The following is a 12,576-nucleotide window of genomic DNA, read 5'->3' on the forward strand; positions in this document are numbered from 1 at the left end:
GCCTGCGTTTTACACACAGCTCCTCTGCCTCCACCCTGCTGTTATACACGCCTTCATGTGTGTCTCCTCTAGCTCTCTGATTGGCTGTTGTTTGAATCACTTGTTGAGTAAGTGTGTTGTGTGGTTCCATGGTGTAATGGTCAGCACTCTGGACTCTGAATCCAGCGATCTGAGTTCAAATCTCGGTGGGACCTGGTTGACTTTCTGGGGGCGGTCGTGGGCTGGAGGTTAGGGAACTGGCCCTGTGACCGGAAGGTTGCCGGTTCGATCCCCAGGGCCGACAGTCCATGACTGAGGTGTCCTTGAGCAAGACACCTAACCCCCAACTGCTCCCCGGGCACCGTGGATAGGGCTGTCCACCGCTCCGGGCAAGTGTGCTCACTGCCCCCTAGTGTGTGTGTGTTTACTAGTGTGTATGTGGTGTTTCACTGCATGGATGGGTTAAATGCGGAGGTGGAATTTCCCCAGTTGTGGGATCAAAAAAGTATCACTTAACTTAAATCTCTGACCTTCTCATACGACAGGACAGTGAATGTTCAGAAGCTTTATAGGCCAGTTATGCTACGCATATAAGGAATATGGTTTTGGTTAATAAGCTGGAGTTCCATGTCCACTGCGTCATCCACAGACCTGTTTACACCGTATGCAAACTGCAGGATTATCTGTGATGGTCTTCAGATGGGAGAGCACCAGCCTCTCAAAAGATTCTATCAAGAACTATCAAAGACGTCTGATAATATCGGAGGGTCTCCGGTCACTTCAGAGCTCGATCGGAGGGCTAAAGATTCACTCGTTTCTCTGCTCGCTCCTGCGCCATCAGCCGCTTCCGATCGAGCTCCCGACCTGCAAAATCGCTTCAGATTGTGAAAATTTGTCACGAGGGGCAAATCAGTCTTAAAATCAGGCAAAAAAATCGTCTCAGCCTCAATCTGATTCGCTATAATGCAGTGGTGTCACAATTCAATACAGCATAAATAAGCTGACATCAAAAATGTGCTTTATGTTAATATGTTCATGTTTACAGTGCACGGCGGTGCAGTGGGTAGCACGGTCACCTCAAAGCAAGCAGGGCCTGGGTTCGATTCCCCGGTCGGGTGACCAGGGTCCTTTCTGAGTGGAGTACATCATGCAGATGTTCTCCCCGTGTCTGCGTGGGTTTCTTCCCACAGTCCAAAGACATGCAGTCAGGCCAATTGGACATGTTGAATTGCCCCTAGATGTGAGTGTGTGTGTGTTACTCTGTATGTCTGTCTGTCTGCCCTGCGATGGACTGGTGACCTGTCAATGCTATATCCTGCCTTCCACCCAAAGACTGTTGGGATAGGCTCCAGCGACCCAGAAGGATGAGCGGCTTAGTTTATTAGAGCACTCAAAATCGTAAAAATACAATCGAGTCTCGTTCTAACCCTCAACGTTAGCCTGAATCTAGCACACTAGACACAAGATACTGTATAAAGACCAGCTAGTCATGATACAACACAATACGATATGCTGTATTATTATGTCTAGTTAAAGTAGTGATATGCCTCTGTTCACATTCTGAATATAAAAAGAAGTGGGTACAGGACTTCATCAGGGTGAATATGCTTATATCTAGTACTTTCAGAACGTGCCTGTCAATCAGCAGAGCGGAATAGTTTATGTGTGTGTTTTTGACCTGACCTTGTTCTCACCACACTTGGTTCCCTCGTTCACCATGCCCGGGTCAGGGACGTCTGAGCCCAGCATAAAGTCCACTCCCCAGCAGGTGGTCCCATCAATGGGTGTCTGGATTATGGAGGGCTTGATGCCAAATATAACATTCGACTGAACGTTCTCGCACTGAAGCTTCCCACACATAGCATTCCTGAGAGACACAGGGAGGGAAAAATAAAGATTTCTAGCAACTGTTGCCAGGTTAGACAAGCTTTACAGAATGTTTACAAAAAATCTCGGGACATGGGCCATAACTTTCCCAAAGGGCACAGTTTGTTTTCTTCCCCCCGCCCAACGGGTTAAATCCAGCATGTTGCGTACAACTGTATTCAAGTATCAGGGTACCGCCAAGCATCCAGTACAAGCTGAGCTCAGTCAGAGGGACGGAGTTCAGATATCCAAGTGCTTCAAGCAGGAATATCAGCTCTTTCCCTTCTTTTCTAATCAGTTCACACAGCTCAGGAGCTGTTCTGAAACTACCACCACACCATCATCATCATCATATTTCAGTAAATATCAATTAAATATAGTTTAGACAGTTGTAAAAAGTGGAAGTGTGAGATTTGACTGGATCTCTATGAAGGTTACTGTTAAGTCATGCTTCTAAAGCAATCAGAGTGAACTGCAACAACACTTAAAATAGTTGGATGGTTTAAAAAAAAACACTTTTATTGTGTTAATATTATCGTTTTTGAGGTTGATCTTGCAAATGAGAACGCGAATTCACAGCCTGTAAAACGCTGCTGGAGCCAGATCTGTCTGAATGCAGCTTTTCTGATAAAGTGATGTTGCAATGTTGCATCAAGTCGAACGTGGCACTTCTGATCATCCTGGACAGCTCATTCATGGGAGCAGCATAGACAGACCAGTAATATCAGTAATGTGTCATATGTCTTTCTGCTGTACCGTACCTGCTTTCACACCTCTTGAAGCCATAGCTTTGGTAGCCACAGTTTCCAAAGCGATCACCTTTAGAGTTTACATCCTTGAAACACGCCTCAGGAGCAGCCTTCGCCTCTGTTCACACACACAGAAGCGTTAAGAGTTCACTTTCGGTGGTCTATTACATAACTTGCTTTTGCCAAGGGACCTTAGTATCTTATTGGAAAACTAACAAACTAAGTAATTTAAAAAACTCCTTTCTTCTACTCAAACCACCACGAGGTTCACTTAGAGCTACTGCTGTAAACCTAATTGATTTTATATCCAAGTCACAATTTGAAAGTCACAAATTTTAAATGGGGGAATTTAACCCAATTACTCGGAGCCTAGCTGGCAATCTGACACACTACATTCACCCTTCAAGCCTCAAGTCTGAAAAAAAGGCTGTGCTGGAGTCACTCGTGAAAAACAGCTCTGAAAATATATTATACAAGGCATTCTTCTGGATAGTTAGGGCCACCCTGATGTTACCTCAGCTTTAGACATCAACCAATCGCTGAAGAATCTTATTGCAGTGAGGCTAATGCAGCATCAGATGGCGCAGTTGAGTCTTGCCACTGCAGTCCTTGAATGCCACAATGATCTTTTTGTATCATTCTACTCATAACTGAGCCAAAAAGCCAGAGTCTTTTGTCTGAGACAGACAAGAGGCATTTTAAGTGGCCCAGTATATAGTAGCTGGACATATGTGCAGGATGTCTTTTTAAGAATGAATAGAAAAAAAAGTCTAGACTTTATGGACAAAAGTCAGTTTTACACAAACCCAGTCTGTCCATTGACCGTTTAAATCCCAGGGGTCTATTTGTGAGACCACTTAAATTCCTCACCTTTGTACCCACAGGCCTAGTCGCATAGTAATACTGAAAGAGCTGAGTAGCTACCGAACCCTTAAAAATACATATACCGCATTTGGAAATCTTCTGCTGTACTTACTGGGGCCGAATATGGCCTGACACTGGCTGTCATAGTGCTGGCACTGGCCGTTGTAGCAGAAGGCCTGGCCCTGTCGGCACGGGTGGCCGTTCTGTTTGAAAACGTCACTCTGACACAGAGCCGTCGAGCCGTTACAATACTCAGGCAGATCACACTCATCTGTGCTGCTCCTGCAGACGGTGCCACCAGGAAGGTACTGAGAAAGAGACATTATAAATAATTTGTGAGTAACTGATCTGAAAATAGACCAGAATTTCAGCATAACATTACAGTGGGCCCATGTCATCTCCATACCGATGTCTCAAATGCCTCTCCTCACCTCTTGTTTACTTATTCATGTATAATAGCTAACTGTAACAAGTGGAGAAACTGTAGATTCTGAACTTTCAAACCATACCGTCGCCATTTGTTGGAGGCGTAACATCATGATCACCTCCTTTTTTCTACGCGCACTGTCCATTTTATCAGCTCCACTTACTGTATAGCTGCACATTGTAGTTCTACAGTTACAGACTGTAGTCCATCTGTTTCTCTGATACTCTGTTACCCTGTTCTTCAGTGGTCAGGACCCTCATGGACCCTCACAGAGCAAGTACTGTTTGGGTGGTGGGTCATTCTCAGCACTGCAGTAACACTGACGTGGTGGTGGTGTGTTAGTGTGTGTTGTGCTGGTCTGAGTGGATCAGACACAGCAGTGCTGCTGGAGTTTTTAAACACTGTGTCCACTCACTGTCCACTCTATTAGACACTCCTACCTCGTCAGTCCACCTTGTAGATGTAAAGTCAGAGACGACAGCTCATCTGCTGCTGCAGTTTGTGTTGGTCATCCTCTAGTCCTTCATCAGTGGTCACAGGACGCTGTTGGCTGGATATTTTTGGTTGGTGCACTATTCTCAGTCCAGCAGCAACACTGAGGTGTTTAAAAACTCCAGCAGCACTGCTGTGTCTGATCCACTCAGACCAGCACAACACACACTAACACACCACCACCACGTCAGTGTTACTGCAGTGCTGAGAATGATCCACCACCCAAATAGTACCTGCTCTGTGAGGGTCCATGGAGGTCCTGACCACTGAAGAACAGGGTAACAGAGTATCAGAGAAACAGATGGACTACAGTCTGTAACTGTAGAACTACAGAGTGCAGCTATACAGTAAGTGGAGCTGATAAAGTGGACAGTGAGTGTTGTCAGAATGTGAGGCCTGATTGGTGTATGACCCCATCACTGTAGACCCCTTATTCAAGCACAGATTTGAAACGGCAGCTTTCATATGATTCACTCATTCTCTCATTCATCATCGTAAACCGCTTATCCCCCTGGGCTGTTGGGGTGCTGGAGCCTATCCCAGCGCTTGTTGGGCACTCATTACTCACACCTAGGGAGCATAATTAAGCATCTCCAATTGGCCTGACTGCTTGTCTTTGGACTGTGGGAGGAAACCAGAGCAGCTGGAGGAAACCCACACAGACATGGGGAGAATCAAACCCAGGCCCTTCATTCTGTGAGGCAACAGCTCTAGATAGTTCATTTCTGGCTATTTCCATGCAGTGAAGTTGTACTATCACCAAATAATGTCAAATTCAAAGTATCATTTCCAAGCAAAACACAGCACTGATGCAGCAATATCACTAATATGATGACGCTGCACTATAGTTCAACCACTGTGACTGTTTTCCATTATTATACTACTATCCTTAGAGCGCTATAACAGACCTCTCTGCTCCCTTTATCTATTTCACCCTTTTAAGTTAATGTGGTTGGTGTAGTGTAGTTGTTTGCACTGCTACCTTCTACACTGTAGACTGTGGTTCAATCCCCACCTGAGCAGGCACCCTATACTACACCAATAAGAGTCCTTGGGCAAGACTCCTAACACCACCTTGGCCTCCCTGTGTAAAATGATCAAATTGTAAGTCGCTCTGGATAAGAGCGTCAGCCAAATGCTGGAAATGTAAACGATTTATTCTTCCATGCCTTTTAGTGCAGTAATTGTTCTAGGTAATATCCCTGCACCACTGCACCCAGTACTGGTCACCTTATTCTTTTATGGACAATTTTATCCTTTAAAAAAAACAAAAAACATTTATTTATTCTTTTATACTGTGTTTATGTTTACATCTCTACTCTTTTCTTATTCTATACATTGTATCTTCAGCCTATAGTTGTGTTTGTACTTTTATACTTCATAATTACAACTTTAATTAAGCCTCTACAGGCAGCAATGACAATAAAGGCATCCTATCAGTAACATTAGCACTGGAGAATGTCCCATGTCCAGACATGCTCATAGAAGAACTATGGATAAATGGTGTTCTCACTAGATGTCGGTGAAGAAGCTGCGTTCACTATATTTTCATGCTCACGTGATTTTATGTTCAAACGAAACAACTGAAGGTAGATGCTCTGCTTTTTAAATAAGATAATAAGTCCAATGTGATTATTCAGGTTTAGCTACACAAGCTAAGGCAATTAACTGTGATTATTTCGATCATTTGACAGCCCTGGCAATTTCATAACTCTAGGTAAATGAAGATGTAATCACCCTCTAATAACTCTAAGACTTCAAAGGGGCTGGAATGTAATGAATGCTTTAATCTAAATAAAGAGATTAATACGTTAATGTTTATGACAGCGATGTGTATGTGTGGGTTGGCGCGTGTGTGTAACAGTGATCACCCTGCAGTGTTTGCAGCAGACGCCATAGGCACACTGCGCTCCAGCTCGAAGCTTGCACGTCTTGGGCTCACAGCAGGGGTCCTTCTCACACTCCTATAACACACACACACACACACACACACACACAAAAATCTGAGCTCTCTGCCTGCGACAAAGCCACACACACTCTCTCTCCATCCACATGGAGCTGGAATAGTTTTACCCAGGGAGGGTCTTTAATATAAGCGCTCACCAACAAAATTCATGGTTTTAATCAAATGAATCTGCGCTATGTAGTACTTAAAGTAATAACTGTGGACTAATTCTAACAATATGAATCTGCAGTGTGTGTAGTTGTACAGATATGTACAATGTACATATGATGTACAATATGGAGCTCCCTCAGTAATAGTAGTCCTGTTCCAGTCCACCTCATGCTAATGCAATAACAAAGTCTGTTAAACAAACACAGCTTTACGGTGTGTTGTTATTGTTATTGAGTGTGTCCTGTGGCATGACAAACATCTGGGATATGACCTTTCTGTCTGGGTTATCTGTGGGAATTTGGAACCAACTGGACAAGCAAATCGTGACAAATTTAATTGCACAGCCTCCTGTGGGAAAACTAATCCAGCTCCAATAGTACTTAAGCCTCTACTTCATGCATTATGAGAGCAATTAAAAAAAAAACAGTAATTTATTAACTGGTCCTTGATTTATTTTTCTGGACCTGATTATTAAATTCAAAAACATTAAAACAAACCAAAAATAACGTGTGCTGGTGTCCTTTAGATTATGTTGCCTTGAGGCAACATTATACGACAATGGGGGAAAATGATATAGAGCTGTGTTCCTCGAAGTAGTGGGACCTGGCTTGTGACTGGCTAAATCCATTCCAGTCACTCAATGCTACTTCTAGGCAAAAAACACACACTATATTGCCAAAAGTGTTTGCTCGTCTGCCTCCACACGCATATGAACTTGAGTGACATCCCATTCTTAATCCATAGGGTTTAATATGATGTCGGCCCACCCTTTGTAGCTACAACAGCTTCAACTCTTCTGGGAAGGCTTTCCACAAGGGTTAGGAGAAGCACATTTGTGAGGTCAGACACTGATGTTGGACGAGAAGGCCTGGCTCACAGTCTCCACTCTAATTCACTCCAAAGGTGTTCTGTCGGGTTGAGGTCAGGACTCTGTGCAGGCCAGTCAAGTTCTTCCACACCAAACTGGCTCATCCATGTCTTTATGGACCTGCTTTGTGCACTGGTGCGCAGTCATGTTGGAACAGGAAGGGGTCGTCCCCAAACTGTTCCCACACAGTTGGGAGAATGAAATTGTCCAGAATCTCTTGGTGCTGAAGCTTTAAGAGTTCCTTTCACTGGAACTAAGGGGCCGAGCCCAACTCCTGAAAAACAACTCCACACCATAATCCCCCCTCCACCAAACTTTACACTTGGCACATGTGACCACATGTGGTCAGACAAGTACCGTCTCCTGGCAACCGCCAAACCCAGACTCGTCCATCGGATTGCCAGATGGAGCAGCGTGATTGGTCACTCCAGAGAACACGTCTCCACTGCTCTAGAGTCCAGTGGTGGCGCTTTACTCCACTGCATTCCACTCTTTGCATTGCACTTGGTGATGTAAGGCTTGGATGCAGCTGCTCGGCCATGGAAACCCATTCCATTAAGCTCTCTACGCTGTTCTTGAGCTGATCTGAAGGCCACATGAAGTATGGAGGTCTGTAGTGATTGACTCTGCAGAAAGTTGGTGACCTCTGTGCACTATGCCCCTCAGCATCCGCTGACCGCTCTGTCATTTTACGTGGCCGACCACTTCATGGCTGAGTTGCTGTCGTTTCCAATCACTTCCACTTTGTTATAATCCCACTGACAGTCGACTGTGGAATATTTAGTAGTGAGGAAATTTCACGACTGGACTTGCTGCACAGGTGGCGTCCGATCACGGCACCACGCTGGAATTCACTGAGCTCCTGAGAGCGACCCATTCTTTCACTAATGTCTGTAGAAGCCGTCTGCAGGCCTAGGGGCTCGGCTTTATACACCTGTGACCATGGAAGTGACTGGAACACCTGAATTCAATGAATTGGATGGGTGATTGAATACTTCTGGCAATATAGTGTATTTCTGTGAATTCTCATGAAAAAAAAAACCCCACTGATACTGAACGTTTAAAAAGAGGTTTAAATGTGACCACTAAGTAGTAGTATGGACAAGTACATGCTTTTTATTGACTCACTCCTCTATCTATTGTTAACCCTATCTGTGTCTTTAAATATGTATAATGTTATTGTAAAGTGAGCAAATGAGTTTGTTGCCCTGAGGCAACATCATGCAACAGAAGGTTAAGGCTTCACATTGTAAACCTGACTGCAATATTCATATTTTTTATTCCGCCGTGATCATTCTGCCATCCGTAAGTGCTGCACATGTCATTAGAGTGTCCCATACCTTAAAATGACCTATAAACATACATTTTTTCATCAGGTTAAAGCTGTTGTTGACCCACTATCTACACATGCTCGCTGTCAGGCCTAAATCTTATATGTCAATTTCTGCATAATTTGAAAACTCGTCTTACCGTTCGTCTTGCGTTAAAATTCCACGGTTAACAGTTCAACAGAAATGATCACACTATTGTCACATTCAGCCCATACAATCACATTTGTGCCATTTGTTCCTGTTATTCTGAATGTAGCCTTAGTATTAAAGCTCTTTCTCTTTGTTTCCACGCAGACTGTACTTAGCTGAGCGGACTTGCCTCCTCAGAGCCGCAGTCGCACTCCTCTCCCACATCCACCAGCTTGTTGCCGCAGTAGGGGGCGCTGTAGGCCTCGTCGGGCCGTGGGACATTCAGCAGGCAGCTACCTCCGGCGTTCAGGATCATCTTCTCAAAATCATCTGCACTGCAGCTGCTGAAGTTGCGTGATCCACTGCGAGAAGAGGAGACAGATGGAAGGAAGGAGATTACAACCCATTTTTTTAAGCTGTAAGATACGACCGATCACGGGAGAGATCAGACTCTCCAACCAATACTCTGACTGTCATGCCTCACAGAAACAAGGCGACATTTCTTTTGTGATTTTCTTTTATGACACGTGATAAAAGAGTTAAAGCTGTTCATAGAGGATGTAAATTAATTGCAGATTCATTAAATGGCAACGTAATAAATAAGGTAATTACAGTATAACAGTATCTCTACATAGACACATAGCCCTACACTCACGTCGCCCCTGAGTTCATGATGCAGCTGCCCACGTCGCATCTGCAGGGCCGTCCATCGTCGTGGTTCATGCCCAGGTTATGGCCCAGCTCATGAGAAACGATGGAGGCAAACGACACCACGTTTTTATTGCTGAACTAAGGAGAGGACGAATTGACACACAAACACGGAGGCAGCATTAGTCTGAGTATCAAAGCGGGCTCAGGCAGCAGATGAAGCTCATGGGAGCATTAAGGACAGAGATGAGACCAGGCAGAGAAACATACGGCATTAATCCCACCACCATGACTCCTGGAACACGCTGTGCCCACAAACGCCATCCCCGCTGTACCCCCGAACCCCTTCTTCCTGCAGAGAGAGAGAGAAAGAAAGAGAGGAAGAGAGAGAAACAGATTACATTAATAATAATAATAATAATAATAATAATAATAATAATAATACCAACGTAATAACAGCATTACTACTACAAATGATAATAATAATAATAATAATAATAATAATAATACAACCAACAGTGATTCAGTGCAGTGCTGATCTGTAATGAACACTTTTATACATCATCCAACGTTAAAAAATACCATTTAAAATGATAATTTTACATAAAATCTAATCTGTACCTTTGTTTTAACAAAAATACAAGAAGATAAAAGAAAACAGAAGTCAATCTTATGGAGATTAAGCAAAATAAATATAAAACAGAACTTTATATACAATAGAAGATGAAAAATAAACTATAAAACCAACTAAATTAAACTGTAATAGTGTAGGAAAGTATTTGTTTTATTTTATTTTGTTCATTTGTCTTTTTTTCCAATTTATTTTTACGTTTTACACTTTGGTTCGGTACTTTATTTATTACTAGTGTATTCTTCTTATTACCCTTCTACTAACCACAAAGGTTCAATAAATAGATTTTGGTAAAAGTTAATTAATGCAAAGTAAAATAAAACTAAAGCTTGCCAAAAATCCAAGAAACAAAAAGAAAGAAATTAAAAGACGCTTTTGCCCACAGATGTTGACTGCTAGTGTGTTTTGGTGCATATCGCCGCCGTCGAACCAAAACTGCGTTTTTCCATTTTTGAGATATTTGGAAATTGCCTGTTGCCCTTCATACTGTGTGTAAATTTCATGATGAATGGAACAAAAGAAACGGCCCAAAATGACTTGGGAAAAACGTCTGGTTCCATTGATTTAGACTAAAAGTAAAGTAGGTTTTTTCCTTCTCCTGTAAAGTTACGATGTTGGAGATGTCATATGAACCCTGAATCAGATTCAGCGTGTTTCTGTTTTGGGACTAGAGCAGAGCGATCCAGCTGTAACACTGCTGTAAGAGCGTGGTGTCGGGGGTGAGGGAGCACTAACAGGATGAGCTGGGCGCTGTCATGGCGACGGCGAGGTACCAGCTCCTTTTCCCTCCACTGAGTGAACCGGCCGAGAACTTCACCCGCACTGCCGTCCGTATTGATGAGGTTCACCACTGACCAGATCTCCAAGCCCACCAAGACCACACGGATATTCAGAGGGACATACATCTGAGAGAGAGAGAGAGAGAGAGAGAGAGAGAATGATAAAAAGAAATGATGAAATAAAGGAAGAGGGAAATATGGGTAAATTGTGGTAAAGCAGCAGGTTTGATGATGAACGCTGTTAAAGATCTCCAGCGTGTCTCACACTGAACTTACACTGTCAACAAAGTTGGCGAGCTGCACCATCTCTTCTCTCACCGCCGTCTGATTCCTGTTAGTGTAGTTAAACTGCAGGAGGGAGAGAGAGAGAGAGAGAGAGAAATGAGAGAGAGAGGATAGATGAGATATGACAGACAGACAACACAGAGACGAGAAAGAAAGATGACAAAGTGTGACGAGAGAAGAGAAAGAGAGTGAGGAGAAAGACAAGAGAGAGATGACAGAGATGACAGAAAGGAGAGCGACACGAGGGAGAGAGACGAGAGAGAGATGACGACAGAGGCGAGAGGAGAAAGAGACAAAAGAGAGGAGAAAGACGAGAGAGAGAGAGAGAAAGAAAGAGGAGAAAGAGACAAGAGATGACAGAGACAAAAAAGAGAGGAGAAAGACGAGAGAGAAAGAAAGGAGACATATGAGAGATGACAGACAAGAAAGAGAGAAAGAGAGAGGAGAAAGAGACAAGGGAGAGAGTGATGACAGCGAGAGAGAGAGAGAGAGAGTGAGAGGAGAGACGAGACACAGTTCAACACTGCAACACCACCTAATAACACCTGATCATCCATAACATCACATAGGAAAGAAACCCCACAGTAACAGCATTCGCTGTTTTTTAGCCCCATTCACAGGCAAATTCATGGGTGCTCAATACAGCTGTATGTGGATGGAATGACCTTCCCTGAAAAATATAAACCAAAACTGTTCTAGCACCTCCACTCGTCGTTAATGCTCTGTTTCTCAGACCTTCCACGTTGTTTTCAGTGCTGTCCTGATCCTCACAGCCCCGCTCCATTTCCACAATCTGTGCACTTACAGGGCAAAAGTCCCCAAAGGGCACAAGCCTTAAAAGCATGCACTTGGAACGGTCCTGTACAACCCACAGCCTGTACACGTAGCCATTTTTAAAGAAATGGCTTGACAAAAAAGTCAAATTTAAACAATCTTCCTCCTCAACCAGCCAAGACAGGTTTCATCATTATGCTAAGAGGCTAACCATGTTAACACTGGAAGTCAATAGTCACCCAAATCTTTTCTGCAAATGCATTCCCAAAGGGTCTCTCGTCCCACTCAAACAACGTTCAGGTCTTCATTAAGGTTGCACAGACTTGGGACATGAGGTGTTGTGATACAAGATGCATGCCCTACCACGCAGCCCTTAGCCCTCTGTTTCACACGTTCACGTCTAGGGGCAGGGTGTCCCAATTTTCGTTGAGATAGAGAGGTGGGGCCAAGTTTTGGGGCTACATGACCCTCCAAACTGGTTTTTCAGAGACTCCAAACAGAGTGTTATGAGTAAAAGAGAAAAACTGGTAAGATGGAGAACAAGAGACCAAAGAAACCCACACGTGAGAATTTCCTCCACTGTATCATCTTTAGTTTAACATTGTTTCAGTGTATTATGGTCTTTTTCTTCATAGCAA

General features: G+C 43.6%; 1 protein-coding gene and 1 non-coding gene across 3 annotated transcripts in view; one reads left to right on the top strand and one right to left on the bottom strand.

Moving 5' to 3' along the window:
- The window catches only part of adam9 (ADAM metallopeptidase domain 9), a 76,389-nt gene that overhangs the window by 11,511 nt on the left and 52,302 nt on the right, over window positions 1–12,576 (bottom strand). For both annotated transcript variants that reach the window (XM_037536142.1, XM_017682604.2), the window contains exons 8-16: window positions 11,156–11,227; window positions 10,836–11,005; window positions 9,740–9,821; window positions 9,477–9,610; window positions 9,012–9,183; window positions 6,249–6,341; window positions 3,571–3,766; window positions 2,607–2,712; window positions 1,663–1,846 (exon numbers count right to left, since the gene is read on the bottom strand). In XM_037536142.1, the coding sequence (XP_037392039.1) occupies window positions 1,663–1,846; window positions 2,607–2,712; window positions 3,571–3,766; window positions 6,249–6,341; window positions 9,012–9,183; window positions 9,477–9,610; window positions 9,740–9,821; window positions 10,836–11,005; window positions 11,156–11,227 (1,209 nt within the window). The remainder of the gene's footprint in view (window positions 1–1,662; window positions 1,847–2,606; window positions 2,713–3,570; window positions 3,767–6,248; window positions 6,342–9,011; window positions 9,184–9,476; window positions 9,611–9,739; window positions 9,822–10,835; window positions 11,006–11,155; window positions 11,228–12,576) is intronic.
- Window positions 123–194, top strand: trnaq-cug. The gene has a single exon. It is a non-coding gene; the product is annotated as a tRNA-Gln (tRNA).

The sequence above is a fragment of the Pygocentrus nattereri genome, chromosome 29, assembly GCF_015220715.1.
Source record: "Pygocentrus nattereri isolate fPygNat1 chromosome 29, fPygNat1.pri, whole genome shotgun sequence".
In the NCBI taxonomy this organism is placed as follows: domain Eukaryota; kingdom Metazoa; phylum Chordata; class Actinopteri; order Characiformes; family Serrasalmidae; genus Pygocentrus; species Pygocentrus nattereri.